This window comes from Equus przewalskii, chromosome 25 (genome assembly GCF_037783145.1).
Source record: "Equus przewalskii isolate Varuska chromosome 25, EquPr2, whole genome shotgun sequence".
Classification (NCBI taxonomy): domain Eukaryota; kingdom Metazoa; phylum Chordata; class Mammalia; order Perissodactyla; family Equidae; genus Equus; species Equus przewalskii.
The window spans coordinates 373,486-400,520 of NC_091855.1; the positions used below are offsets into that span (position 1 = coordinate 373,486).

Consider the following 27,035-nt stretch of genomic DNA (forward strand, 5'->3'; position numbering starts at 1 on the left):
CAAGCGATTCACCCTGCCCTTGTCTTTCAGGCTCTTTCCAAGGGACGAGATTGCAAAGGGTGGGTGGTCACGCTTTCGCTCCTGCTTCTGGACCCGGTGCTCCTGTTGAGCTCAGAGCAGTGTCTGTTTAGCACCCAGATGGGAAGCATTTCAGCATTTCCCTTGGTAAGGCTGTGTCCACGCACATCCACAGATCATCAGGTTGCTGACATTCCCCGCAAGACCCCCAACTCACACCCTTCTTAGGCCTCCTCTTTCAAAGCTCCCAACAGGAAAGGCACACATCCCCATGACAGAACCACAGCACAAGACTGTGGAAAAGAACACAGCCAGCCGAGGGGCTGCACACTTGCTGGGCTCAGGCACAGCAACGACTTTAGGAAAATCACTAAAAATACTCCAGATTGTGTAAATTTGGGACTGTCCGACACCACGGGCCTGAGAAGCACACAGGCCCAGAAGTCACCCTCGGCAGCAGGGAGACTGTAGGGTCATTCCTGGTCAGGATGATGATCTATCCTCCTGGGAAAGCAGAGCTCACCTGGGATCCATCAGGCCCAGTCTGGGAGGAGTGGCCACTATGGACCTGGAGAAAGGCTGGGGGCATCTAGGGAATTTCTGCCCTAAGATACAATTGTATGCAGAAGTGCAGAGATGCTGAAAATCCTAGCTCACAGGGAGCACTAGGTTTCTGGAGGGAGACCTGGCTGAGGCCCTAAAAGCTGCATCCCACAGCTTTCCCCTTGGATAGACAACAAGCAGGAAATGGTATTCGGAGTCAGGGACCAGAAGCCCAGGGGGATCCAGTCTAGGTCAGAGGTGAACAGGGAGCCCCTAGTGGGCCCGAGAAGGCAGAGTCCTGCCTGCCCATGGTCCATGTCCACAGGACCTTCCTCTGGCCTCGTCCTCTCTATGTGCACGTTTTGAGCTTTTGACGGTATTTTCCCCACTTAGAGCTGAAGCCATTCCGGAGACTGAATCAGAAAACAAGGTCCTAATCTGTGTGCAAGAGAAACCGGGAAAATGTTCCCTCTTCCGGCAGAGTGTCGAAAGGCAGCCACTGTCCTGGGCAGGACGTGTGCTAGGGACAGGCACGTGCTAGTTTGACAGACACGCCCAGCTTAGTGGTTGTGGCTCTGCCTGAGAAAATGCCTCCAACCGCTTAGTCCCAAGAGGTCGGAGGGGCCATCTCTGCTCCTGGACAGGGTGAACCACACTGCAATGATCCTGTCCTCGGCGGGAGGGGCACTTGGGCATGTCCTTCAGTAGCCAGGGAGGGGACTGGCACTTCTCCCTTCTCCACATAAACTGAGCTGCTCACTCTGGGAGATTTCTAAATTCGAGGAGGAATGTGAGTTTCTGGATCTGGTTTCCATGAGTGCTGCGAGCGAAAGACTCACACCTCCACTCCCAGGATTAGAAAGAAGCAACAATTTAATATAATACTCAAACGGAGCATTTACCATTGACAACAAAATATGGCCCCGCCAAATAGGGAAATAGGTGCTGGGCAAAAGGGGGAGGGAGAAGAGGGGTTGGTGCCTTCCCTCGTGGCCAACAGGGGACCCCAAGAAACGGATCACAAAGTTCTCCTCATCAGAATCAGGGGAGGTGGCCCTGTGCACCCTGAGTGTCAATGCTGTGTCCCCGCTGTAGCTCAGCTGGTCTCAGGAGGGTCATCGACCACCACCACTGGGCCCTTGGTTGGGGGTCTGGTGTCTGGAGAAAGAGAGGCATTTCCTGAGCGGCCTGCCCTGGAACCACAGTGCACACCCCATCCCGGCCCCCACTGCGCTCTGTGCTCCAGCCCTGTGCTCAGTGCTCAGTCAGCCAACAGCACCCCATCTGTCCCTGACACAGGGGCTGATATTTAGCGTCACCCATTTCACAGAGGAGGAAACCAGTCCCAGAAACGTGAGTGCAACCGCCCAGGACAGGACTGCTCAGCAGTGGAGCTGGAACCCAGGGCCAGCTGTCTGCCTCCCCAGGCCCACACTCAGCCTGAATGTTTCCTGAGCCCGTGGATTCAGCCACTGCCGGTCTGGACACTCACTCTGCCCTGAGCGGTTCTTCTTGTGTTTGAAGAAGAGTCGAATCTTTCTGACCCAGTGGTATCGGGGCTCCAGCTGGCAGGACAGGCTGTAGCTACAGGACAGAGCAGAGCTGGGAGCTCTCAGGAGCCACACATCACATGTGCATCCTGGAGCCTGCCAGCAGCTGGAGTCGAAGGGCCCCAGGGGTCGCCATGCAATCAGATCAGAGGCTGACCATGGAGCAATGGCCATGGGCTCTGGAGCTGGTCAGCAGAGAGAGTCTGCCCTGCCCTCCCCCAACTCCTGACCCGACTCACCTCTCCTCCTTGCTCAGGGGCTCCACGGCCTGGAACCAGGCCCCAAAGTGCTCGTCGGGCTGCACGGTGTACAGATTTGCAGCCTCCTGGAGCAGCTCGATCTCCTCCATCAGTTTGAATTGCTAGGACAGAGCAAGCACAGGATGCCCACAGGGCCTGAGTGGGGGACCCTGCAGGGCTCGTGGAGGGGGTGAGGAAGGGGGCAAGGGGCCAGTCTGGGGCCTTTGCCCACTTGGGAACCCTCCCTCCCTGCGATTCCAGTCAGGACTTGCCTGCTCTCACACTTGGCCCAAAATAGCTCCTCCTCCAGGAAGGAGTCTTTGATGCCAGCCCTTCCCCCACCCACCAATGCCATAGGATCCCTAGCTCTGTATATCGAACTGTGCAAATAAATGTTCCACCCTGGGGATTGGGCCAGAGGGGGTCCTGCCCACTGCGGGGGGGTCTCTGATTTCCAACCCCCACCCTCCCCACCGGGAGGCCGCAGCCGCTTACCTCATTCCATTTCCGACAGTTGAGCACATTGCCCTGGAAAGCAGACAGCCGCAGTCCATCAGAAACAGCCCCCTTGGCCAGCACTAGCCCCCGTCCACACCTCTTGCAATGTTGCACTACTGCCAGTGGGCAGGCCCATCCAGAGCCCAGACTTGGACCTGGGCCAGTCTCTGGGCTCCAGAGCAGGGGGCACAGAGCAACTGAGGCAAGAGACCTTGTAACCCAACCCTCTCTGATGACACGTGGGGAGACTCAGGCCTCAGGCAGGAAGGGACAGCTCAGCCTCTGATGTGCTTCCTGACTGGGAGGGGCCCGACTTCTCTTCCCTCACTGGCAGGGCCAGAGGGAGAGGCTGAGTCCAGCTCAGACACCACCTCCTGCGGCCACACAGTCAGGCAGCTCTGAGCCTCAGCAGCCCAGGGAACCTGGACGGTGGCTTATGCAGAGCCTGCATCACCCACTGGGGAGATGGGCCTGACACCCCAACTCCCACACGAGGCTGGAGGCCCTGCTGAGAGGACCTTTGCCAAATGCAGAGAGCTCAGGGCTCAGGACAGGACTCTCTCCTCCCCACCCTCAGGAGCCTGAGCCCCCGGACCCACCTCCGGGCTCACTCACCTCCACATAATCCTCCATCGTAGCGTCCAGCAGCTCCAGGGAACGGAAGAACGTCACCAGGGAGGGGACGACACCCTGTGCCGCCATCAGGATGGGCATGGTGATGAGCTCCCGCTCTCAGGTGCCCCCATGAACCTTCCCCTGAAACCCCTCAGCCCAGCCTCCTGCCCACCCCACGCTCCCACACAGAGCAGCCTAGGATCCTCGGGACACCCCAACACACACAATTCCCTCCCCCGCTCCCCTCCAGGAACACCAAACTCCATCAGTCAAGTCCCAGGGCTGGCTGTTGGCCCCTCCCAGGGGCAGTGGCCCCTGCCCTTCCCCACCCCAAATCTGCCCTGCTGCCAGCCCTTCCAGGCCTCCTCCTGCTCACTGCCACTGCAGGCCCGTCATGCTTGGCAGCCACAGCAGATTCGCCTGAGGAGGAAGGCCCCTCTCCTGAGGGAGGTCTCCAGCTGGGAGGAGGCGCCCCCTCTCCTCTGACTCCTAGGCCCCTCCCCCACAGTCACCCTCACCTGCTGCCGCTGCCTCTCCTGGGCTCCCTGGCGGGCCCTCTCTGCAGTCTTTAACACGGAGGTCGCCTCCTGTCGGGGCCGAGGACAGGGTCAGTGCGCCCATACTCCCCTCCACATGTCCCCCAAGGCCCCTGATCTCAGACCCTGGCCATCGGCTCCAGTCCCCTGCTGCCTCTGCTGCTCCCACCTCCAGGGTGCTCTGATTCTAGACCAGTCCCAGCTCCAGGACTCAGTCCTGTGTGACCTTGGGCCTGCCCAGGCCTCCCTGGCCCTCTTTCCTCAGCTGAAAAGTGTGAGGAGAACGTCACCTGCTTCCAGGAGTCTCCTGAGGACTCAGAGTCATCTGCGTGTCATCACTGCTCTCCCCTCACCTCTCGAGGAGGAGCCGGCACAAATCTCCTCCCGTTCCTGTCCTCCCTTGGATGGTAGCACCCCGCTGGGAGGCCTGCACCGCTGATCATTTCCCTCCACTTCCCAGAGGAGGAGACGGAGGCCCCCAGAGGGGCAGTGACTGGCTCAAGGACCCACTGGGAGAGGCTGCTCCCCATGCCAGCTACAGGCCCTGTCCCCGCTGCCTTCACCCCAGCCCTGGCTCCAAATCTGACCAAGGCCCCGACCTCTGGACTCCAGGGGTGCGTCCAGACCCCAGCTGAACAGACAGGGAGGGGGAGGGCAGGGTGTCTTGGGGGACCTGGCCGAGTGGCCCCGGCCTGCCCCACCCTCACAGGGCTCTCTGACCCCCAGCCTGGGCCGAGCCTTGCCATAGCCTCACCTCCTAGGATCCCCTCGGGATGTTCCCCTCCCCTCTCCTTCTGGCCTCCTTCCAGATCTCCAGCCTCCAGGTTACCTGCACTAGCAGCTCCCTGCTCACGCGTTTCTCTCTCCTGACCCACTTCTTCCAGGTTCGAGAACTCTCCCTGCGGGGTGGGGAAAGAAAGAAAGAAAGAAAGCAAGAAAAACTGTGGGATGCTTGAAGGCAAGTCCCATTTATTTGAGAACCCAGCAGATCCAAACTGCCTGGGGCCTGGATGAGGGATTTCACTGGGGTGCTCTGAGCTCTAAGGTCCCCATGGGACTGCGGAGGGGCCTCTCCTCTTGTCCCTTGGGGCCTCCATTCCCAGATGTCCCAAACAGATCTCTTTGGAACAGTGTTGGTTTCAGCTGCATAGAGGCTTCTGTTGCTGCAAAGGAAACACCTGACAATCTCCACCTGGGCTCAAGCCAGGATCTGGTCTGGAAGGAAATGAATCCCTGGGACGGAACTGCTGGCCTAAGGGCGCTGAGAGACTCAGAGACCCAGCACCCAGGTCAGTCCCTGTGCCCGGCGTTCGCTGTCTCCCAGGTGGTCTCAGCTGACTTTGGGGGACATGCCGGCCCAAATCAGGCTGCCTGGGCCACCTCACCCTCATGGTGCTTGGCTGGAGAGCAGACTACCCACTACCCACCTGGAAACTTGTCCCCAGGTGTCTTGGAGACGGGCAATGGCAGGGCTCTGCAGGGCAGAAAGGATTGTGTGGAGGGAACAGAAGTTCCCGAGGCCTCGGCACTCCTGGGGAAGCGAAGAGATGGAGCCGTGAGGGGGAGCTGAAGCTCTGCTGCCTCTGGTTTCTGTCCCCTCACGGACTTCCCCTGTCCTGGAGGAGACACATGCCCAGGGAAGCCAGGGAGGGCACACCTGCCACCCGACGAGTAACACTGCCAGGCACAAGGATTTGTAGCTCAACACAAGGAAGGAAGTGAGCTTGTCCCCACTGGGACCTCAAGTCAAGGTCAACGTGGCCCTGGCATGAGGGTCAAGGGACAGTCCAGGGACTAAGACCCCAGACTTCAATCCTGAGAGCTGAGAAACAAGAGGCAATTCCCACGCATCCAGACAGGGCGTGCCAAGGCTTACCTCAGCCACCCTGATCCACAGCTCAACCACCCTGGCCCTGTCCTGCGCTGTCATGCTCGCGTCCCCAAGGCAGGTGACGAGGATGCAATTGGCCACGGTGTTGTCGTGCATCACAGTGTCACGGACGGTGGGTGCCAGGGACTCTCGTTCCCTGTTGTCGCGCTCGGACCAGATGGAGCCGAGGCAGTGGGCGGGCACCAACGTCTTGAACAGCTCCTGCAGAAGATTCGGAGTGTCACCCGGTCCTGCCGCACCCCAGCTCGGCGTCCACAGTCCCCCATAGGCCCAGGCAGGGTGAGATCAGAACTGGAGCTCAGGAAGCAGAGCATGTGGCCTGAGGCTTGTGGGAGTCCCTGGGTTTTGTCTGTGTCCACTGAATGCACCCAGTCCAGGATGACCCCGGACACAGTACTGTGGGGAAGGGAGGGGACATTTGCTCCCAGCCCCGTCTCACTTCCTCCAAGCTCCAGAAGGCAGCCCACACATGCCCACCAGAAGGGCCATCATCCACCCATCCCAGTGCCCCTCGGGTCCCACTCCCCATTCCCATGCACATTCCCCCCGAGGCAGGGACAACCCCCAGCTTTGTTTGACTGTCTCCACTGGAGTCAATACACATCACCTTCCTGCTAAGTGCTGAGGCTGTCCGGGCCACCTGCGCAGATGGGGGATCCACCCAAGGACCTGGCAGCACTTCAGTGAGTGCCCATCCCCCACCAAAGGGCCAGACTCTGCCCACCTTCCACTCTCTCCCACCTCATTCATCGGCACAGCCACCCTGTACAGCAGGTGCTCTGAGTGTCCGTCTCTACTGTCCCCTGTTCGCTAGGGGACAGCGAAGGCTTGGGGAGAAAGAAAGCTGCCCAGGTCACAGTGTTGATAAGGGAGGGAGCAGGGATTTGGACCCAGATCATCGGAATCCCGAGCAGGGAATGGCAGGTGTGGGGTGGCTCATGGCACCGGGAAGGCAGGGGCCACCCGCCCCGCGAGCTCCTCTGCTCACCGCAGCCATCCTCGTCAGCTGCTCTGCCACCAGCTGGGGAGGGAAGTCCAAGATGTTCAGCTTCTCCTCCCGCAGCTGGTCCTCGGTGGTCACGGCCCAGGGGCAGCTGGGCTCTGGGGCTGCCTCTAATGGTGGCCCTTGCTCTGGTCCTGGAGTGGCCGACTCAGGGGCTGCTGGCTCCAGCTCTACCACACGTGGTGAGACTGGAGGTGCAGCTGGCTCCAGCCCGGGGGCTGGCACTGGCTCTGGCTCTGGAAGTGGCAGGAGCTTTGGAGCTGGCTCTGGAGCAGGATAAAGAGAAAGTTTCACCCACACACCTGACAGTTTCTGTGCCTTTCCAAAGATAGGAAGGACTCCACTGCCTCTAAGGGAACGCTAGCCCATGAACCTCAACACAGACAGTCTTCCCAGACTCCAGTCCCCTCACCTTTCCGTTCGGCCTCAATGGCCTTGAGATGCTCCAGGTGGCCTGGCAGAAGGTAGGCATGGCCCTCCACGTGGGAGCCACCAAAGCTGACGTGCAGAGTGGCCAGCTGCAGGGTCCAAGCAGGGAAACCGCAGGGGCTCCCTGCAATCCTGCCCTTGGCCCAGCCAGGTTCCCAGCAGGAAATAGATAGCACTGCGGGGAGGCAGATGGGCCAGAGAGTCAGTGGCCTGGCCTTTCCTTAAACACCGCCCTCCCAAGGCACTCTTGTTAGCATCTGCGCCCCTGTGCCAGACCCTCCCCCTCCAGAGGAGGGCCCCATCCCAGCCCTGAGCCCTGGCTGGCTGTCCTGGCTGTGGCAGGCCTGCTCATCCAGCAGGCTGAACACAGAGTCTGTGAGAGTCTCTTGTTCCCACCGATACTCTCCTCCCCAAGGGTCTGGACACAGCCCACCCAAGCCCTGCATGAATGTGGGCCACTGGAATGAAGACTCCAGCAGATTTGGGAGCAGCTTGCTCACACACCTCCTACTATGGACCTGGCGGTGGTGCTCACAAGGTGTGGATGTGGAGAAAGGGAGGCAGGAGGAGCTGGGACTCTGCTGGGAGTGGGTCTCTAGGGGACAACGCAGCCCAGCCTCCCTTCCAATTCTCAAGGGGCCTGGGACCCATGCACAGCTCTCTTTGAGTCCAGTCCTGCCGGAGTGGAAGCCACCAGAACTCAGCCCTCCCATGGGAATCACAAGATGGGTGAGATGCAGGGTTCTCCCAGGCCTGACCCGGCCACAGCCTCCATCCTCTCCCCGCACCCTGTTTGCTAGAGACAGGAGGCCCTCCTTCTCGACCCAAAGACCACTCACTTTGGGAGGTGGTCCTGTCCTCCAGCATCCCGCACGCAATGGGCCAAGCTGCCTCCATGTGTCCCAAAGGGGATGAGGGCATCGCCCGGGATGGAGGGTAGATGGGACCTGTGAATGATGTCAAGTGTGACTGTCTGACTCTCAGAATAGAGGGGAGGACCAGGGAGGCTGTCTGCTTCAGTCACTGAGTGACACTTAGTGTGTCCAGAAGTCCTGCTCAGAGTAGGTCCTTCATAGACATTGTTGAATGACCTCCAACCAGAACCACCCCAGGTGTCTGAGTGGGCCTGTGGCCCCTCTGTGGCCCTAGAGATCCCTAAGTGGCTACACCAAGGACAAGCACCAGGACCAGCTGGATGGCATCTCAAACTCCTTGACAGGGTGCTCTCCAGGTGCTTTTCCAAACTCAAAAAGCCACAAGCCAGTGAAGGGAGAGGAAGACTACTTTCCGTGGGGGACAGAGAAATAATCACCACCAGCAACCACAGCATGGCCCACCACCCTCTCTGCAGAGCCGGGCACCAGGGCAGCACCTGGAGGGCTGATCCCATTCATCCCTGGGAGAAGCCTAGCAAGTTCATCCTCTCCCACCCCACGTTTCAGAGGAGCCAACTCAGGCTCAGAGAGATGCGGTGACATTCCCAAGGCAAGACACACAGCTGGCAGTGGGCAGAGTCACCACTGTGCTGAGGAGGAGGTGGGCAGTCACCTGGGAAACAGCTGGTCCAGCACCTGGTGGGCTGTGCTGGAGCCTGAGTAGCTGCAGAGGGAGGTGATGACACTGCAGAGGACTCTGCTGGGGAAGGCTGGCAGCACAGTCTCTGAGAGCCTCTGCATCATGCCTGCCTGGAGGGCACGCATCCTGCAGGCCTCAGTGACAGACAGAGTGGACTCATCTTCACTCTGGGTGGGACGAGGAGGGACACAGAGTCAGGGTCACCACTGCGAACCACCAGCGTTATCGAGGTCTGCAGCTGACCCAGGAACTCCTAGCCCCTCCCAGACGTCTGCGACAGGAGAGACAGGGGTCCCAACTCAGCAAGGTTCTGGGCTCTCAAAGTACAATCTGACTTTGGTCCTGCGAAGGATTCCACATTGATCTCCCTCGAGGCCATTTGCTCGCTGAGGGACAACAGAGCTCCCTCTGTGCAGAGCACCAGCCCAGTGAATCCTCAACAGACACCCCTCTCTAGAGAGGAGAACAGAGGCTTAGGCATGCCAAGTGGCTTCTCTAGGTCCTGTGGCTCAGAACTGAGAACCGCCCAAAGTGAGGGCTGAGGGACATCCCCTCTAACTGCCTGAGGCTTCATCAGACCCCGACCTGGAGGGAAATGTTATGTGGCCACCTCACCCCCCCCAGGTCTGGAAACAGTGTACAGGGCAGTGACACGTTCTGAGAATCCCTTTGACTTCCAAACACGCTGATGGTTATTTCTTTTACATTAAAGGGAGTTTGGAGACCCTCGTTATCGAGGTTTCATTTTCCAAAAAAGGCAAAATTCAAAGATACTCAGGGCCTATTGGGAAGTGACAACGACATCAACGTTTTCTCTAATCTTCCTAGGAAAATGCAAAGAGTGCCCTCCTACCCTCCTATGCAGCTGGTGGGGAGGAGCGGAAGTCCAGATTCCTTTGGGAATGGGACTGTGGGACACTCAGGGGGGACAGCCCTGTTAGGGTCCCAGGAGAACGGCAGTTTGAGGTTGGATTCTGGGCCTGCCCTGGTCATCTCAGGGGCCTGGGTGGGAAGACCCCTCCGTGCCCACTCTCACCTCAGAGCAGCCCTGGTTATTGATGGTGGCGCGGTGCAGCTGGTCCCTGTCCAGGGAGATGGAGTACCCGAAGCCATCCGCCAGCTCTTCCACCACCTCCTGCGTGCAGCTCTGCAAAGACAGTGCCCGAGAGCCGGGCCGGGAGGTCTGAGGGACCTGCCTCGACTTGGCCACAGGAGGAAACCCCAGCAGAGATCAGGTACCGAGCAGCATCTGCATAGACCTCTAGCCAGGGAGGGAATGAGATGACACCTGGAGGGCTCGGGACTAACCTATGGGTAGAGGAGCTTGGTTCCCAGCACCCACTCTCCCATCCTGCTAGCCACCACCTAGGCTGGGAACACGACACACTGCCAGGCTTCCAACACCGAGCAAATGGCTCCTGCCCAGGGTGGGTCCCCGCTCAGCACCGCCGTCCCTCTCTCACTCCCCTCCGACACACAAGGAGGCTCAAATTGTTGTGCGGGTGGCATCCAGTTGTGGCCTAACCCGGTTGGCTTTCCCTGTGTTACCTGAGGGCTCCTCCTGCCAATTGGACAGAGGCGGTGCAGGTGAGGGCCAAGCCAGTGTCTATAGTGACTGAAAAGGCTCTTTTTCTTGGCTTTCCTGAAGCCAGAGCCTCCACAACTCGGGAGACAGCAGGAGAACATCCTCTTGTCTTCAGTGTCTCCACTCAAGTGGGCTCAATAGGATGCTATGTCTAGAATGTGGGCGCCTGGAGACCAGTGTGCTAAGTTCTGTTGGGGTCTGTCTCCAAGGAAGTGAGGTCACTTCCTCAAGTTTCCCTTACCTGGGCCTCTTCTTCAATCACACCCACCCAAAACCTCTCTGGGATCTTGGCTGCTCACCCTCCTTGCCCATGTCACCTCCAGAACTGTACACAAATAGCCAGCACAGATCCCAACACAGGACCTTGAGATGGAACCAGGGTTCCAGCTTGAGGACATGCAGCTGAGTTCCGACCTCTTTTTTCCTACAAGCTCTGTGTCCTGGAAATGCCAATGGGCCTCCCAGGGCCTCCTCAATCACCTCAACCTGCACGATGGGGACGAGGCCAGAAATATCTCCCTCAGGACATCCTCAGTGTAGAAGAGACAATAGCGACAACACCTGTGGTCTGGTTTCCATGTGTCTGATGCACACACTTAGAGATGAAAGAATGACAAGAAGGGGTGGGATGTAGTGTGGAGTACCCCTCAAAACAGGACTGGGTTCCAGCTCTGTGACCTTGAGAAAGTCACTGCCCCTCTGGGCCTCATTTCCAGGTCTGCACCTTTAAGAGGTGGAAATTAGGGGAAATTCAGATACTTCCATTCACTGGCATGAAACCTTGCACGGTCTCCTGTTTGACTTAGAATCAGACCCAAGTGCCTCATGTCGGCCTATGTGGTGGGCAGCCTCCACTATGGCTCCTGGTGCTCACTGTCTTCTGCTGTGCACGTCCTTGTGGAACCACACAGTGGTCAGGAACTGCCTTCTGAATAGAATGCAGCCAAGGTGATGGGATGGCACGCAACCCAGGGTTAAGAACAAAAAGCCTGGCCCTTCCTTCTTACTCATTGTCTTTAGTCCCCTCCCTCTTTCCCTCCTTCTGTTTCCATCTCTCTCTCTCTCTGCCTCTTATATCTCTGGAACTGGGGGAGCAAGTGTGCATGTTTTCAGTTGTCCTATGAAGATGCTCCATAGGAGAGAACGGAGGGAATGATCGGCCAACAGACAGGCAGGAACTCAGACTTTCAGTCCAAACAAACCCCGTCAACATGCATGTGAGTGAACTTGGGAGCAAACCCTCCCCGAGTCGAGCCGCAATATAGCCGCAGCCCCTGCTTCACAGAGACCTTGAGGCAGAGGCACCCAGCTAAGCTGTGCCCCATTCCTGGCACACAGAATTTGTGAGATGTTAAGGATTTGTACTTTCTAGGTGCAATGTCTTAGAGCAATGTCATCAGAGAGCGACGGGAAAAGCACAGTCTGCCAGTTCCTGCCCTCTGGCCCTGCCTGTCCCCATCTGCCCTCCTCTCTCTTCTCAGGCTCCTTCCAGCTACACTGCCACTCTTTCTGACCTTGTCTGGTCAGACCCACTTCTTCCTGTGAGTCTCTGCGCCAGCGGTGCCTTCTCCCTGACACTCAAACTGTTCCCAGACACAGGCAGGCGTGCCTCTCATCTGGCACTCTGCTCACAGCAAATGTCACCCCTGTGAGGCCTTTCAGAGCCTCCCAGGCACAGGCTCCACGTCACAGGTCTCCCACCTGCAAGGGCATCTCATGATGTCCTCCTTCTTGGTCTCATCTGGATAAAGTGAGTCCATGAAGGAGGGCTTTCTGCTTGGCGGACGAGGAGGCAGCTTCTTCCGGTTTCCTCAGGATCATGACTGTCTCTTCTGGGCTGAATGTTTCCCCTCCCAAGTCCATTGTGAAAGGAAATTCTCATTCCCTTGCTTTCAAGGGTCTGGTTTCCCCAAGAACACAGGGAGACTGGCCTCTCCCTGGAATGCGGCACCAGCCCCTACACCCAAAGCCAGAAAATTAGCACCCAGCTTGAAACACCACCAGATCCTGAAGTCAGTTCCTGCTGAGGCCTCCCATCCATTTTGTAATCCCATGGTAACTCCTGAGCTCACCTAACTCTACAAGGCCAACATTACCCTGATACCAAAACCAGACAGGGACAACACAAAGAAGAAAAATTAAAAGCCGATACTGCTGATGAACATAAATGCAAAAATCCTCAAAAAATATTCACAAATCGAAACCAGCAATACATTAAACAGATCATACACCATGATCAAGTGGAATTTATACCAGGGACTAAAGGATGGTTCAACATCCGCCAGTCAATCGATGTGATACATGACATTGACCAAATGAGGAAGAAAAATCACATGAGCATCTCAATAGAGAAAGAATTTGACAAGACCAAACATCTATTTATGATAAAAACTTTTGGGGTCGGCCCAGTGGCGCAGTGGTTAAGTGCACACATTCTGCTTTGGCAGCCCGGGGTTTGCAAGTTTGGATCCCGGGTGCAGTCATGGCAGCACTTGGCAAGCCATGCTGTGATAGGCATCCCATTTATAAAGTAGAGGAAGATGGGCATGGATGTGAGCTCAGGGCCAGGCTTCCTCAGCAAAAAGAGGAGGATTGGCAGATGTTAGCTCAGGGCTAATCTTCCTGCAAAAAAGAAAAACTGTGAATAAAATTGGTATAGAAGGAAAGCACCTCAACATAATAAAGGCCATATACCACAAACGCACAACCAATATCGTACTTAATGGTGAAAAAGTGAAAACCATCCCTCCAATAAAGGAACAAGACAAGGGTGCCCACTCTTGCCAGTCCTATTCCACATAGTACTGGAGATTTTAGCCAGAGTAATTCAGTAAGAAAAAGAAATGAAAGGTATCCAAATTGGAAAGGAAGAAGTGAAACTATCGCTGTTTGCCAATGACATGATTCTATCTATAGAAAATCCTAAAGAATTCATCCGAAAACTATAAGAAATAATCAACAACTACAGCAAAGTTGCAGGATACAAAATCAGCTTACAAAAATCAGTTACATTTCTATATACTAACAATGAACCTGCAGAAAGAGAAGTCAAGAATACAATTCCATTTAGTATCCCCAAAAAAGAATAAAGCAAAAGAATAAATTTAACCAAAGAGGTGAAAGACCTTTACACTTAAAACTATAGGACAGTATTGAAAGAAGTTGAAGAAGATAGAAAAAAATGGAAAGATATTCCATGCTCATGGATTGGAAGAATAAAGATAGTTCAAATGGTCATATTACCTAAAGGAATCTACAGATTCAATGCAATCCCAAACAGAATCCCAATGACGTTCTTCACAGAAATAGAACAAAGAATCCCAAAATTTATAGGGAACAACAGAAGACCCCAAATAGCCACAACAATCCTGAAAAAAAAGAACACAGCTGCAGATATCACAATCCCTGACTTCAAAATATGCTACAAAGCTATGGGAATCAAGACAGCATAGTGTTGGCACAACACACACACACACACACAAACACACACACACACATACACACAGATCAGTCGAACAGAATTGAAAGTTCAGAAATAAAACCAAACACCTGGGGCCGGCTCCATGGCCAAGTGGTTAAGTTCGCACGCTCTGCTGCGGCGACCCAGGGTACCGCTCGTCAGGCCACGTTGAGGTGGCGTCCCACATCCCACAACTAGAAGGACATGCAACTCAGATATAGAACTGTGTACAGGGGGAGTTTGGGGAGATAAAGCAGAAAAAAAAAATTGGCAACAGTTGTTAGCCCAGGTGCCAATCTTTAAAAAAAAAAAAAAAAACACCTAGAGATAGCTAATCTTTGACAATGGAGCCAAGAACACACAAAGGAGAGAGGAGAGTTCTTTCAATATATGATGGGAAACGGGACAGCCATATGCAAAAGAATGGAAGAAGCCTATTTTCTAACACCAGACACAGAAATTAATTCAAAATGGATTAAAGACCTGAATGTAAGACCTGAAACCGTAAAACTCCTAGAAGAAAATATCAGCAGTACGCTCTTTGACATTGGTCTCAGCAGGATCGTTTTGAATATCATGTCTACTCAGGCAAGGGAAACAAAAGAAAAAGTAAACAAATGGGACTACATCAAACTAAAATGTTTCCACAAGGCAAAGGAAACCATGCACAAAACAAAAAGACAACCCACCAACTTGGAGAAAATATTTGCAAATCATATATCTGACAAAGGGTTAATTTCCAAAATGTAGAAACAACTCATAGAACTCAACAACAACAAAAACCAACCTGATCAAAAAATGTCGAGAGGATATGAACAGACATTTTTCCAAAGAAGATATACAGATGGCCAACAGGCACATGGAAAACATGTCCAACATCACGAATTAGGAGGGAAATGCAAATCAAAACTACAATGAGATGTCACCTTATCCCTCTCGGAATGGCTATAATTACCAAGACAAAAAACAACAAATCTTAGAGAGGTTGTGGAGAAAAAGGAAACCCTCATACACTGCTGGTGGGAATGCAAACTGGTGCAGCCACTATGGAAAACTATGGAGATTTCTCAAAAATTAAAAATAGATATACCATATGATCCAGTTATTCCACTCCTGGACAGTTATCCAAAGAACTTGAAATCAACAATTCAAAGAGAATTATGCACCCATATGTTCATTGCAGCCTTATTCACAATAGCCAAGATGTGGAAGCAACCCAAGTGTCCTTCAACTGATGATTGGATAAAGAAGATGTGGTGTATATATACAATGGAATATTACTGTCACATTTGAAACAACATGGATGGACCCTGAGGGTGTAATGTTAAGTGAAAATAAGCCAGACAAAGACAAACACTGCATGATTTCACTCATCTGTGGAAGATAAACAAACACATGGTTAAAGAGAACAGATTAGTGGTTACCAGACGGAAAGGGGATTGAGGGGCAGGCATAAGGGTTAAAGGGCACATGTACATGGTGAGTCACAATAATGTACAACTGAAATTTCACAATCTTATAAACTGTTATGACCTCAATAAAATCTATTTTAAAAGTGTGAGATGGTAAAATGCAGATCAATTTTTTGAAAAGTGGAAACTGGCTTTGAGAGAATGCGCCTATGCTCCTGTGGCTTAAAAATCAAACAACAAAGTGCAATAATATGCACCTGTCGGTTAGAAATCAAAGCGGTATCTTCGAGGTCAGGTAATGAAAGAACCGTTTGCCTTACTCTCTCCCAAAGATAACAGAGGATTTTAAAGCACATCCCAACATCTGGAAGCACAACCGAAAGACACATACTTGGCAGTTGACATAACATGCACATTGCTTTTATGAGCTGTGAATGATGAGTATTAAGGTAAGAACTGCCAAGGAATCTGGCCTGACAGAAGTGCTATCAAAATATTAAACGAAAATCAATTACACACCTGTTGGTAATCAGAGAGATTAGTGACAACATAAATGTTTGAAAGATCAGGGATTATAATTTCTATTAAACCCCCACTTAAGTTTTTTGTACTGTGCAGAAGAAAATTAGATACTGGAGACCAGAAGAAGGCTATTATAAACTTAACTATATGGTGACTCCAGTTTCACACATGAAATTTTTCTGGCGTTGTTAACATAAACTTGTGCCACTGTTACACAGTCTTTGAAAAGACAAATAATTTTCCTCTACAGGGATATAAGCCAAGAGGCAGTTGCTTTCATTTGGCAAGGACTATAATACAGCATCATTCTTCTAGCTCTTCCTATAATTTTATAAGTACCCAATTCCCTGGATTAAAGATTTCACTGCAGAAAATTCATACATGCATTCTGTTGTCTATACAGAACCCAAAGAACAAAGTAAGAGACGTAAAAATAATTTACAGAAATTAACAAAGAACAGACCTTTATAATGTGAAAAGTTAGAAGATTGAACTACATAAATAAGGTAAATTGTAGATTACTTTGCAATACACTAATACAAGTATCATGATTTAGGTCTTCCATGGTTTGAGACTTGTTATTCTAGACAAACTCTCTAATCCTGAGGCAAAGTGTCCTGTATAGAGAAAATTTCTTAGCTGAAGAGGTTTTTAGGGCCTGCTTTATGTCCCTGTTTCAGACTGTACATAAAAGGTTTTAGCAGGGGTGTCATTATAGTCTACGTCACTGGGGCTGTTGCACTTGTGCTGGAGTTTTGTACGGCACAGAACGAAGATGCTTTCCAAGGACTGTGCAATAGAAGAGACCACTGAGACCTGAGACTAGAAGCGGAAAATGCTTTATACATGCCCCCAGCTCATGAAATTTTCACAAAAGAGGTTACAATGTTAGAGCAAGGGAAAAGAGGATCAGTGAGTGAATTAACACCCACAAGTCCAGCTACAAACTTCATCACTAGCACATTGAGGGAGGTGTCAGAACAGGCAAGGAGGATCACCTGATTGAGTTCACAGAAAAAATAAGGGATTTCTGACTCTGTACAAAAAGAAAGTCACAAAATGATTAAGCCCTGTAATAAAGACTCCAGAACTCTCAAAAACCAGGATGCCAGAGCAGGATACCATAGAGCTTGGGCTTTGTTATGACCATGTAGTGCAATGGGTGACAGACGGCTACACACTGATCACAGGCCATCAATGAAAAGAGGAATTTATCTAATCCTCCAAAAAGGAAACAAAAACACAACTGGGTGAGGCAGCCTTCATAGGTTATGATATTGGATGTTCAGCAACATATTTGTTATGGTCGTGGAGGGGGAGCAGGTATCTGCAGAGGGCACATTGGAGAGAAAGACATACATGGGAGGGTAGGGAGGGAGTCAGTGATAGTAGCCAAAATCAGCAGAGTTCCCAAGGAACATGACTAGACACATTGATGGGAACGGCCAAAAGAGCAGTGGCTGTAACTCTGCTTCTTCTGAGAGTCCCAGGAGGATAAAGTCAGTAATGCGGATTTCATTTCTTTGCTATATGTAACTGATGAAACGGCTGGAATAAAGACAAGAGCATTGCAAATTTAGCCAAAAGCAGTGATCAAAAATTAAGAGCAATGCTGTGATAACTGTTTTAAACACCTTTACTTAGTTAATTTTTCTATATTATCTACGGATCTAGCACATGTAGCTGATAATGTCAAGAAATCCCACATGCCCTGTGCCTTCCACGCAGATGAAACTGATTATCCATCCTCACTCTTAATCGAAACATTTCCAAGGCAATGCTTTCCTACATAAATTCCCTGAGGCTTTTTTTTGTTTATTTTAACAAATATTGTTACCTATTTTCTTGTGCCAACTATTGCTGAACACTTTGGGGAAAGCAGTGATATTAACTTTACATAAGCTTGATCTTGAAGAGATTTGTTCTAGGATATGTGTGTGTTCCACTTGACAATAGAATATTAGTATATCAGTAAATGATATTTCAAGTGATGGTTACATATATGTAATTATATGTGATATCTAAACAGCATACATTTTGTGTAATGTATACAAATTGGATACGTCATCCCTCCATAATTTTCTCTCTCTCTCAGTTTCCAGTTGGTCTACATTCTGCATTTTTTACTGCATAACACAGCTTCAACTTGCTTTACCTGTGTATACTTCACTGATAACTTCCGTACTCCTTACACACACACCCACACACAGAGAAAGAGGAAGAAAGAGATAGATCCATGATTGTAGTATCGTGTACCCTTCACCTAAATCATCACTGCTTTAGGCAGTAGAGAAGAGGCTAGTAGATGAGCCAAAGAGCTCTCTCTTCTAGGAGAGTTGAGTTTTGTAATCCAGGCATTCCAATGGAGTCATCATGGCTTAAGGATCAAAAACACCAGTCGGAGTTGGAAGCGTTAACACCAATCCTTCCCCAACTCTTCCAAAAATTCAAGTGGAGGAAATACTTTCTAATTAATTTCATAAAGCCAGCATTGCACTGACACCAAAGCCAGATAGAGACATTGCAAGAAAAGAAAAGTACAGACCAACACTCCTTAGGAATATACATGCAAAAATCTTTGACCAAATACTAGCAAACTGAATTTGGCAGGCTTTTATTCATGCTATATAAAATTTGCAACGTGACGAAGTGGAATTCATTCTTGGGATATAAGGATGGTTTGATTTATGAAAAATCATTCCTGTAATACATCATATTGACAGTATTAAAGGAAAAAAAGCACACGATCATCTCAATTGCTGCAGAAAGATAACGAGAAACTTCAGCATATTTTCATAATAAAAACATTCAACAAACTAGGAATGGAAGGAACTTCCTTAAGCTAATGAAAGCCATATATGAGAACCCACCACTGACGTCGTATTCAATGGTGAAAGGCTGAAAACGTACCCTGAGATCAGAAACAAGGAAAGCATATCTTCTTTCACAACTTCTATTCAACATTTTATTGCAAGTTGTAAACAGAGCAGGTAGGCAAGAAAAAGAAATAAAGATACAAAATTAAAAAGGGAGAAGTAAAATGACTTCTGTTCAGAGAGGACATTATCTTATTTTTTAAAAAAGCATAAATCTTCACAAAAAATAAAAACTATTAAGATAATACATTCAGCAAAGCTGCAGAATACAAAATCAACCACAAAACTCATTTGCTTTTCCGCATGCTATTACTGAGCAATTGAAAAAGAAAATTAAGAAAATAATTCCGTTTACAATAGCATCACAGAAAATAAATAGTTAAGAATATCCAGGAGACAAAATGTTTGTGCACATGAAACTATAAAACAAATACAAACTACAAAACAATACAAAGAAGATATAAATAAGAAGAACCATATCCCATGTTCACGGTCTGGAAAATTGTAAATTGTTAAGATGAGAATACTATGCAAAGTGATCCATAGAGTCAATGCAATTTCTATCAAATTGCCAACCATTTTAATGAATTAGAAAATCCCATTTTAAAGTTCACATGGAATTGCCGAGGACCCCAAATACCAAAACAATGATAAAAAAGAACAAAGTTGTACGAATCACAATTCCTGATTTCAAACCTTGTTACAAAACTACAGTAATAAAACCAGCTTGATACTGTCATAAAGACGGAAATATAAACCAGTAGAATATAACGGAGAGCCCAGAAATGAACATATATTTATGTATATATGTAAAAATGATTTTTGGCAAGGATGCCAACAACATTCAATATAAAAATGACAGTCTTCAATAAACGGTGCTAGAAAAATTGGATACACATGCAAAAGAATGAAAATGGACTCTTTTTTTAACTTATTTTATTGCAGTAACATTGGATTATAACATTATATGGCTTTCAGACGTACATCATAATATATTTCGAATTCTGTGTAGACTCCATCATGTTCACCACCCAAAAACTAATTATAGCCCATCACCTCACATGGGAGCTTAATCCCCCCTTTTGCCCTCCCCCCTCCTCCCTTCCCCTATGGTAACCACCAATCCAATCTCCATTGCTATGTGTTAGTTTGTCGTTGCTCTTATCTTCTACTTATGAGCGAGATCATACGATATTTGATTTTTCTCCTTTGGACTTATTTCACTTTGCATAATACGCTCCAAGAGCCATCCATGTTGTCACAAATGGCCGGATTTCATCATTTCTTATGGCTGAGTGGTATTCCATTGTGTATATATACCACATCTTCTTTATCCATTCATCTCCTGATGGATACCTAGGTTGATTCCAAGACTTGGCTATTGTGAATAACGCTGCAATGAACATAGGGGTGCATGTATCTTTATTCATTTGCGTTTTCAAGTTCTTTGGACTCTTTCTTTACACTATATACAAAAAATTACTCAGAATGGATTACAGAACTAAATATGAGATAAAAATATGTTACGTTTAGAAGAAAACATAGGAGGAAATCTTTGTGTTGTTGAATTTAGCAATGGTTTGTTTGGCAATGACACCAAAAGCACAGCTAACACAACAAAATCAATAAACTACACTGCAAGAAAATTAAACTTTTTGTGCATCAAATATGCAATCAACAGCATGAAAAGAAAACCCATAGAATGGGGAGGACATCTACAAATCTTCTATCTTATAAGGGATTAACATCTAGTATATATAGAAAGCTATTACAACTTAACAACCAAAAACAAACAAATGGATTAAAATATGGGCAAAGTTAGTGGTTAAGTTTGGCGTGCTCTGCTTTGGTGGCATGGGTTCTGTTCCCGGGTGCAGACCTGCTGTGGCAGTGACTCACGTACAAAATAGAGGAAGATATTAGCTCAGGGTAAATCTTCCTCAAGCAAAAAGATGAAGATTGGCTACAGATGTTAGCTCAGGGTGAATCTTCCTCAGCAATAAATACATAAATAAATGGCTGAAGGAAGTGAATATACATTTCTCCAAAGAAGATATACAAATAGCCAATAAATACATGAAAAGATATTCAACATTGTTACTCATTAGGGAAATGAAAATCAACACCATAATGCTATACCACTTAACACCAAGTAAATGGATATTATTGAAGAAAAAAGTAAGAAGTGTTGGCTAGGGTGTGGAGAGATTGGAACCCCTGTACACTGCTGCTGAGAATAAAAGTGGTGCAGCCCCTGTGAAAAAGAGTGTGGGTCTTCCAGAAAATGTATACACTGAATTATCATATGACCACCATTTCCAACCCTAGGTACATCCACAAAAGGATTGAAAGCAAGGATTCAGTCAGATATTTGTACACCAGTAGTCCTAAGAGCATTCTTCACAATAGCCAAAATGTTCCAATCCTACCAGTGGACTAAAAGAGTAACAAAATGTGATGTATGCATGCAGTGAAATATTACTCACAAAAAATGAATGAAATACTGATATATATCACCACATGGATGATCCTTGAAGACACTGTGTTAAGTGAAATAAGCCAGACACATGCGCACTCACACACACACACAAATATTGCATGACTCTATACATATGGCACATTGGTAAAGTTATATTCAAAGAAACAGAAAGTAGAACAGAGATGACCAGGGGGTACAGGGAGGATGAAGAGGAGTAACTCTTTAAAGGGCAAAAGGTTTGAGTTTGGGATAATTAAAAAAATAATAATAATAAAAACTTCTGGAGAAAGACAGTGGTGAAAGCTTCACAAAAATGTGAATGTATTTTATGCCAGTGAGTTTTATACTTAAAATTGTCAAAATGGTAAGTTTTATGTTACATATATGTGGCTATAATAAAAACTATTCGTTTCCGACAAAAACTACTAGTGAATTGTTCCAAACATTTAAGAAAGAAATCATACTAATTCCTAACAATCTGTTCCAGAAAATATAACCAGAGACAACACTTTCCAATTAATCTTATGAGGCCAGCAGTACCCTAAAAGCAAAACTAGAGAGTTTAAAATTAGGGAAAACTTGAGAACAACAATTCTCGTAAATGAGCACATACCGTCTTCTATGAAATATTAGAAAACGGAAGCCAACAATGTAAAACAATCATACACCAGGACAAAGAGGAAATTTTTTCAGGTATGCAAGGTTGTATCAGCATTCCAAAATCAAATCAATGTGATCCACCCTGTCACAGGCTAAAGGAGAAATTTATACAAATATGTTAGTTGGTATGGGGGGAAGTCATCAGATAGTACAGATTAGATATGTGAGGTTCTTTCTCTATCAATCGCACCTCATTAAAGCTCTTACAAAAATGAACTTAGATATAGAATTTACATTTTCACAAACTTTTAGAAAATGGAACAGTGACCTAAATGTAATGCAAAACAATAAAACTTCTAAAAAGATTATGCAACAAACTCTAAGTGGACTCAAATCTGGAATTATGTTATTAAGATACAAACTGAAAATATAATCTATGAAAAGAAAAACTGATGTTAGACTTTATTTATTATTTTGGTAAGGAAGATTGACCCTGAGCTAACATCTGTGCCGATTTTCCTGTATTTGGCCTGTAGGATGCTGTCACGGCATGGCGTGACAAGCTGTGTGTAGGCCTATACCCAGGATCCGAACCTGTGAACCCCAGGCTGCCGAAGTGGAGTGCGTGAACTTCACCACTGTGCCAGCGGGCCGGCACCAAGTTAGACTTTATTAAATTAAAAACTCCTGCTTTGTGGAAGGCAAAATTGATGAGTCAAAAGACAAATTACAGACTGGCAGACAATATTCGCAAAACAGATATATGATAAAGAAAATATGTCCAAGATATATGTAAAGAATTCTTAAAAGTCAACCATAACAAAACAATAAGCAACCTTATTGAAAAATGGGCAAAAGACCTGAATATATTCCTCACCAAAGAAGGCATACAGATGGCAATTGAGCCTGAGGACAGACAACCACCGCCATAGGTCATTCGGGAATTTCAAATAAAACCTCAATGAGACACTTCTACACACCTATTAGAACTGATAAATCCAGGATACTGACAGTACCAACTGCATGTGAGGATGTGTGGCAAAACAGACTCTCATTCATTGTGATCTGGAAAACAAAATGGTACAGCGATATCAGAAGACGGTTTGGCAGTTTCTTACAAATATGAGCATAGTCTTACCACTCAATCCAGCAACTGCATTCTTAGGTATTTACCCAAGTAATTTGAAAATAGGTTTACAAAACACCTGTGGGCTAATATAGATAGTAGCTTTATTTATACTTTCTAAGCACTGGAAATGACCAAGATGTTCTTCAATAGGTGAGTGGAGAAAGAACCGGGGTACGGCTATAAAATGGATTATTATTATTTAGTGATAAAAGGAAACAAAGCATTAAGTCACAAAAAGACATGAATGAATTTTAACGCTTATTTCTAAGTAAAATAAGCAATCTGAAGAGGCTATTGTATAACACTAATTTTATGCCATTCTAGGAAAGGCAAATATATAGAGACAATAACATGTTAGTGGTAGCATGGTCTTCATGGAAGAGGAAGAAGAGTCGAATGGATAAAGCACAAGGGATTTTTTAGTGCAGTGAAATTATTCTGCATAATACTGTAAATATGGACAAAACATTAGATAGTTATCAAAACCTTGAAATTTACAGCACAGAGAGTGAAACAATGTGTGCAAACAAAAAGCCATGTAGGTGTCCAAGAAAATCCCAAAAGTGAATGAAAAATGTGAAAAAAAATCTAACTGTATTACAAATGTATGAAACAGTCTGAATGAAGGGAGTGGGTGAAAAGGTGCAGAAATATGTAATTTGGGAAGTGAGTCAAGTCTGTAAAACTGAAGATGAAGGAAACTGTGCAGAAGCACTGTACTGTAGCTGATTAAGTTGTGACCAAGGGGGTATTGTTAACAATGCTGATACTTCTAGACATGTGGACTGAAAATGACCGTATAAATAAATGGATAGTGAACAGTGGGGACAAGGTTATTATTTGGAGCAGGAGTTTAGAGATAAGCAAGGAGAAGAGGCTAGAATGATCCACGTGGAGACAGAGTTGGAGACATCAGTGTGAACATACTTTAGCTGAACACAGACACAGAAGGCTGTGTATAGATACATTCATAGGTGTTTGAATACCCACAGGCTACTACGAACAGATATATTTCCCTGCTATGTCCTCTGAAAGGATCTAATGCCCTGACAGCAGCAAACACACCTGGTATGCAGGTCTTAATTCTAATACCACTTTCCAACAAAAGGATACAGTGCTCCTTGTAGAAACAACCGATTCTAGGATTCGGCAAGGAAATGCAGGAAAATGAGACTAAAGTGTCATTCAACATAAGAAAGTAATGAAACGCTACTCAAAAAAAGCCAAGAATGCTGGGGGTACGCCAAAGGGACACATCAGTGAACTGAAGGAGTTCTCAATCCCCAAAGCTGGAACAATTTGATCAACCAAATAAATAAAGTAGTTGGATTATAACCCGGAGAGTGCATGAATATCAATGACTGCATACCAACGTAAATAACTGAATAATAAGGAAATGAAAAGACACAAATCTCCTGCGTGGGAGAATACCAATGATTCAGTCGGACATTCTGCTCTAAAGGAGGTCGAGCCTAACTCCCCACTTCTTAGGCGCAGGCTGCACAGACAAAAGTCCCTACAAAGGGGACGGTGTGGACAGAGGGGACAGGGTAACTGCACAGGGGAGATATCTGACAAACGCAGCCTCAGCCAGGTGACCAACATCAATGGGAGGAAGTCACAGGGAGAGCATGGACCCTTGAAATGATGAGATGAAAGTGGCAATTTACCTCTCTGATCTTCTTGCCCCAAATCCATAATCCCAATCTAATCATGAGAATAAAACAGACAAATTCTGTTGAAGAACATTTTACAAAACACCTGACCATTACTCCCTACAACTACCAAGTTCTTCAAAAACAATGAAAGCCAAGAACCTGTCACAGCCAGGGGAGGCTAGGCAGAAAGGACTAAATGTAGTGTAGGATAACAGATAGGATGTGTTCATAAGAGCAGAAACTGGGAATGGAGCTGATGGAAACTCTCTGTACTATCACAGCAAGTTTTTGTAACTGTACAACTGTTCAAAAAATAAAGTTAATTAAAAATCAGAGTACTAGCGAAATGCAAAATACCTGGAAACCATGAGTCTGAACATGTCTCCAGACTCCATGGTGTGCCCTGCACAAGCACTATCACTACAGTCAGTCACATTCTTCATAAAATAGGATAATGATACCAAATTCATAGTTTCTAGGAGATTTAAATGATGAATATAACATTTCTGGCATTGTTTCTAGTAAAAATTCACTAGTTAATGGAAAAAGTAGTCGGAATTTTTGGATACATTATTTTTCACCCCTCAGAGACCTGCTGCTCTCCTTCCACTCCCAGCATTTCTGTGCTGTTTCTGTCCCTCAGCCTCTCTCACACTCTGAATGCGGCAATAGTCTGTTCCTCACATTGACCTGGGTGACTTTTACACAGAGCAGACCTGATCATGGCCGTCCCCTCGCATGATACCTGCACTTACTGTCCACTAATTTCAGAATCAAACCACAATCCTGTGGCCAAAATATAAGGCTCTTTCTTCATCTGACTGTGTTCTCTCTGACCAGGATCATGTGGTTTCATTTCCCACACTCTGCTACTGAGTATTGGTCAGATAGTAATAATCTACATTACAATTACAATGTCATATTATCATTTTATAAACACACATTACAGTCTAATTAAGCCCTAAATGTCCTCCTCTCCGGGCTCATCCTAGAGTGCTCCCACCTCTCGACTACCTGGGAGAATTCCAACACCTTGTTCAAGGCTGAGCACAGTCACAAGCTTGTCTGTGATGCTTTCACTAAACTCTCACTGAAGAGTCAACTTCTTTGGATAAACTTTACCAGAGTTCAACATCACCTCAGGATATTACAGTTTTTTTACATCTCTCATCATGTTTAGACAATGAGTACCTTGTGAGAATAAACAGTGTCTTAGTCATTACTTAATATCCAGAATAAAGTTTAGTGCCTACTGTATATTAAGTGCTGGATGAAAAAGATTTTTTTAATGACTGGGTAAACAAATTATTGAAGAAGCATAAACAGACATTCCCAAAATGGGAGAAAAAGAATAAATCGTGAAAGACAAGGAAATACTATTGAGGAATGAAGGCCCCATGATTAAGCACAAACACTGGAAAAGATAGATCAGAGAAAGATGTTTGATTCCCAAGTTTCCTTCCAGAATCAGAGTCTCTATTGGCAGCACTTGCTGTTACTACATTCTGTATAACTTGCTTTCCCTACTGATGCCCCCAAAGTAACTACCAATAAAAAGTTTCCCTCACACCATCACACAGTCCCTGAGCACTTGTGAAAATGCTGTGCTCACCTAGATGTCATCACAGAACAGCCTGAGAGCACTGATCCACTTTCCTCCATGGATGAGTAATAATGTTGGAAGTTATGCCTACATGAAAGGCAGATGGCCCCATTCATGAAGTTTCCAGAACACAATGATGTTTTCTTATCACCTGAGATTGGGAGAATAGATTGTAGTGGGTATAGCAGAAGCATTTATGGTTTCTATGTCTTTAGGGGCTCAATTCCCATGAATTTCATTAATGAAATATTCTTTGTCTCTCCTCCCCTTAGGAGACTTAGTTCTCCGGAGTTAGGAGACAACAAACAGGATGCCAGTTTGTCCCAACTTTCATCTTGGGAAACAGCTTTGGCGTTCTGTGATCGCCTCTTCTCCTATAAAACTTCTGTGTCCCAGGAGGAGGTCACCTCTCTTTAGGTGTTTTCACTGTTAACATCAGAATATCTAATAATAATTCTCCAATCCTTGATTTGTAAGAGAGATTCTGAATACCTTAATATCTTCTTTCTCCAAATGGCTCACAATCATGGAACCTCCCCTGCTCAAGAGCATTTCTCCTTTTTCCCTGCTTCTCCTTTCTTTCATTGTAGACAATATCTGCTTAATGTCACTTAACCATTTGCTTTTTTGGGCATTTTGCAAATTATTATGCAGCAATTACTATATGGTAGGCACTAAACTATGTCCCAAGGATGAAGAAAAGTGTAAGAAATTGTTCCTTCTCTTAAGGAGTTCACAGGATAAGAGACATAAAATAAATGAATGCAATAACCTGAGGTGGCACTGAAATCTGGCGAAGAGGATATAAACATAG

The 27,035-nt window shown here is 47.2% G+C and overlaps 2 protein-coding genes and 1 pseudogene across 4 annotated transcripts in view; all 3 read right to left on the minus strand.

Annotated features, from left to right (window-relative positions):
• LOC103545303 (ral guanine nucleotide dissociation stimulator-like) overlaps positions 1-10,972 on the minus strand; it is a 254,438-nt gene extending 243,466 nt beyond the window's left edge. The window contains exons 1-2 of one of the 3 annotated variants that reach the window (XM_070593036.1): positions 10,782-10,972; positions 9,934-10,044 (exon numbers count right to left, since the gene is read on the minus strand). In XM_070593036.1, coding sequence (XP_070449137.1) covers positions 9,934-10,044; positions 10,782-10,880 — 210 coding nt within the window. In that variant the 5' untranslated portion in view covers positions 10,881-10,972. Of the gene's footprint in view, positions 1-9,933; positions 10,045-10,445 lie in introns of all 3 variants that reach the window. The other 2 variants (XM_070593035.1, XM_070593037.1) reach the window with 2 other exon arrangements.
• LOC103545414 (ral guanine nucleotide dissociation stimulator-like) lies at positions 1,417-9,064 on the minus strand. Its single transcript, XM_070593057.1, has 11 exons — positions 8,871-9,064; positions 7,306-7,497; positions 6,879-7,159; positions 5,876-6,091; positions 5,427-5,530; positions 4,829-4,898; positions 3,982-4,050; positions 3,464-3,538; positions 2,846-2,878; positions 2,351-2,472; positions 1,417-1,719 (listed from the first exon to the last, which is right to left on the minus strand). The coding sequence occupies exons 3-11, from the start codon at positions 6,885-6,887 to the stop codon at positions 1,677-1,679; spliced, it is 741 nt and encodes a 246-aa protein (XP_070449158.1). The 5' UTR covers positions 6,888-7,159; positions 7,306-7,497; positions 8,871-9,064; the 3' UTR covers positions 1,417-1,676.
• Positions 10,973-16,595: 5,623 nt separating the features above from the next.
• Positions 16,596-17,237, minus strand: LOC103543072 (olfactory receptor 7A10-like; annotated as a pseudogene).
• Positions 17,238-27,035: the final 9,798 nt, after the last annotated feature.

Coding starts and splice junctions, on each gene's coding strand:
- LOC103545414 (XM_070593057.1), bottom strand. Junction 5,531..5,875: donor TGTGGATCAGGGTGGCTGAG/GTAAGCCTTGGC, acceptor TCGCTTCCCCAG/GAGTGCCGAGGCCTCGGGAA. Junction 2,879..3,463: donor CGATGGAGGATTATGTGGAG/GTGAGTGAGCCC, acceptor TCTGCTTTCCAG/GGCAATGTGCTCAACTGTCG.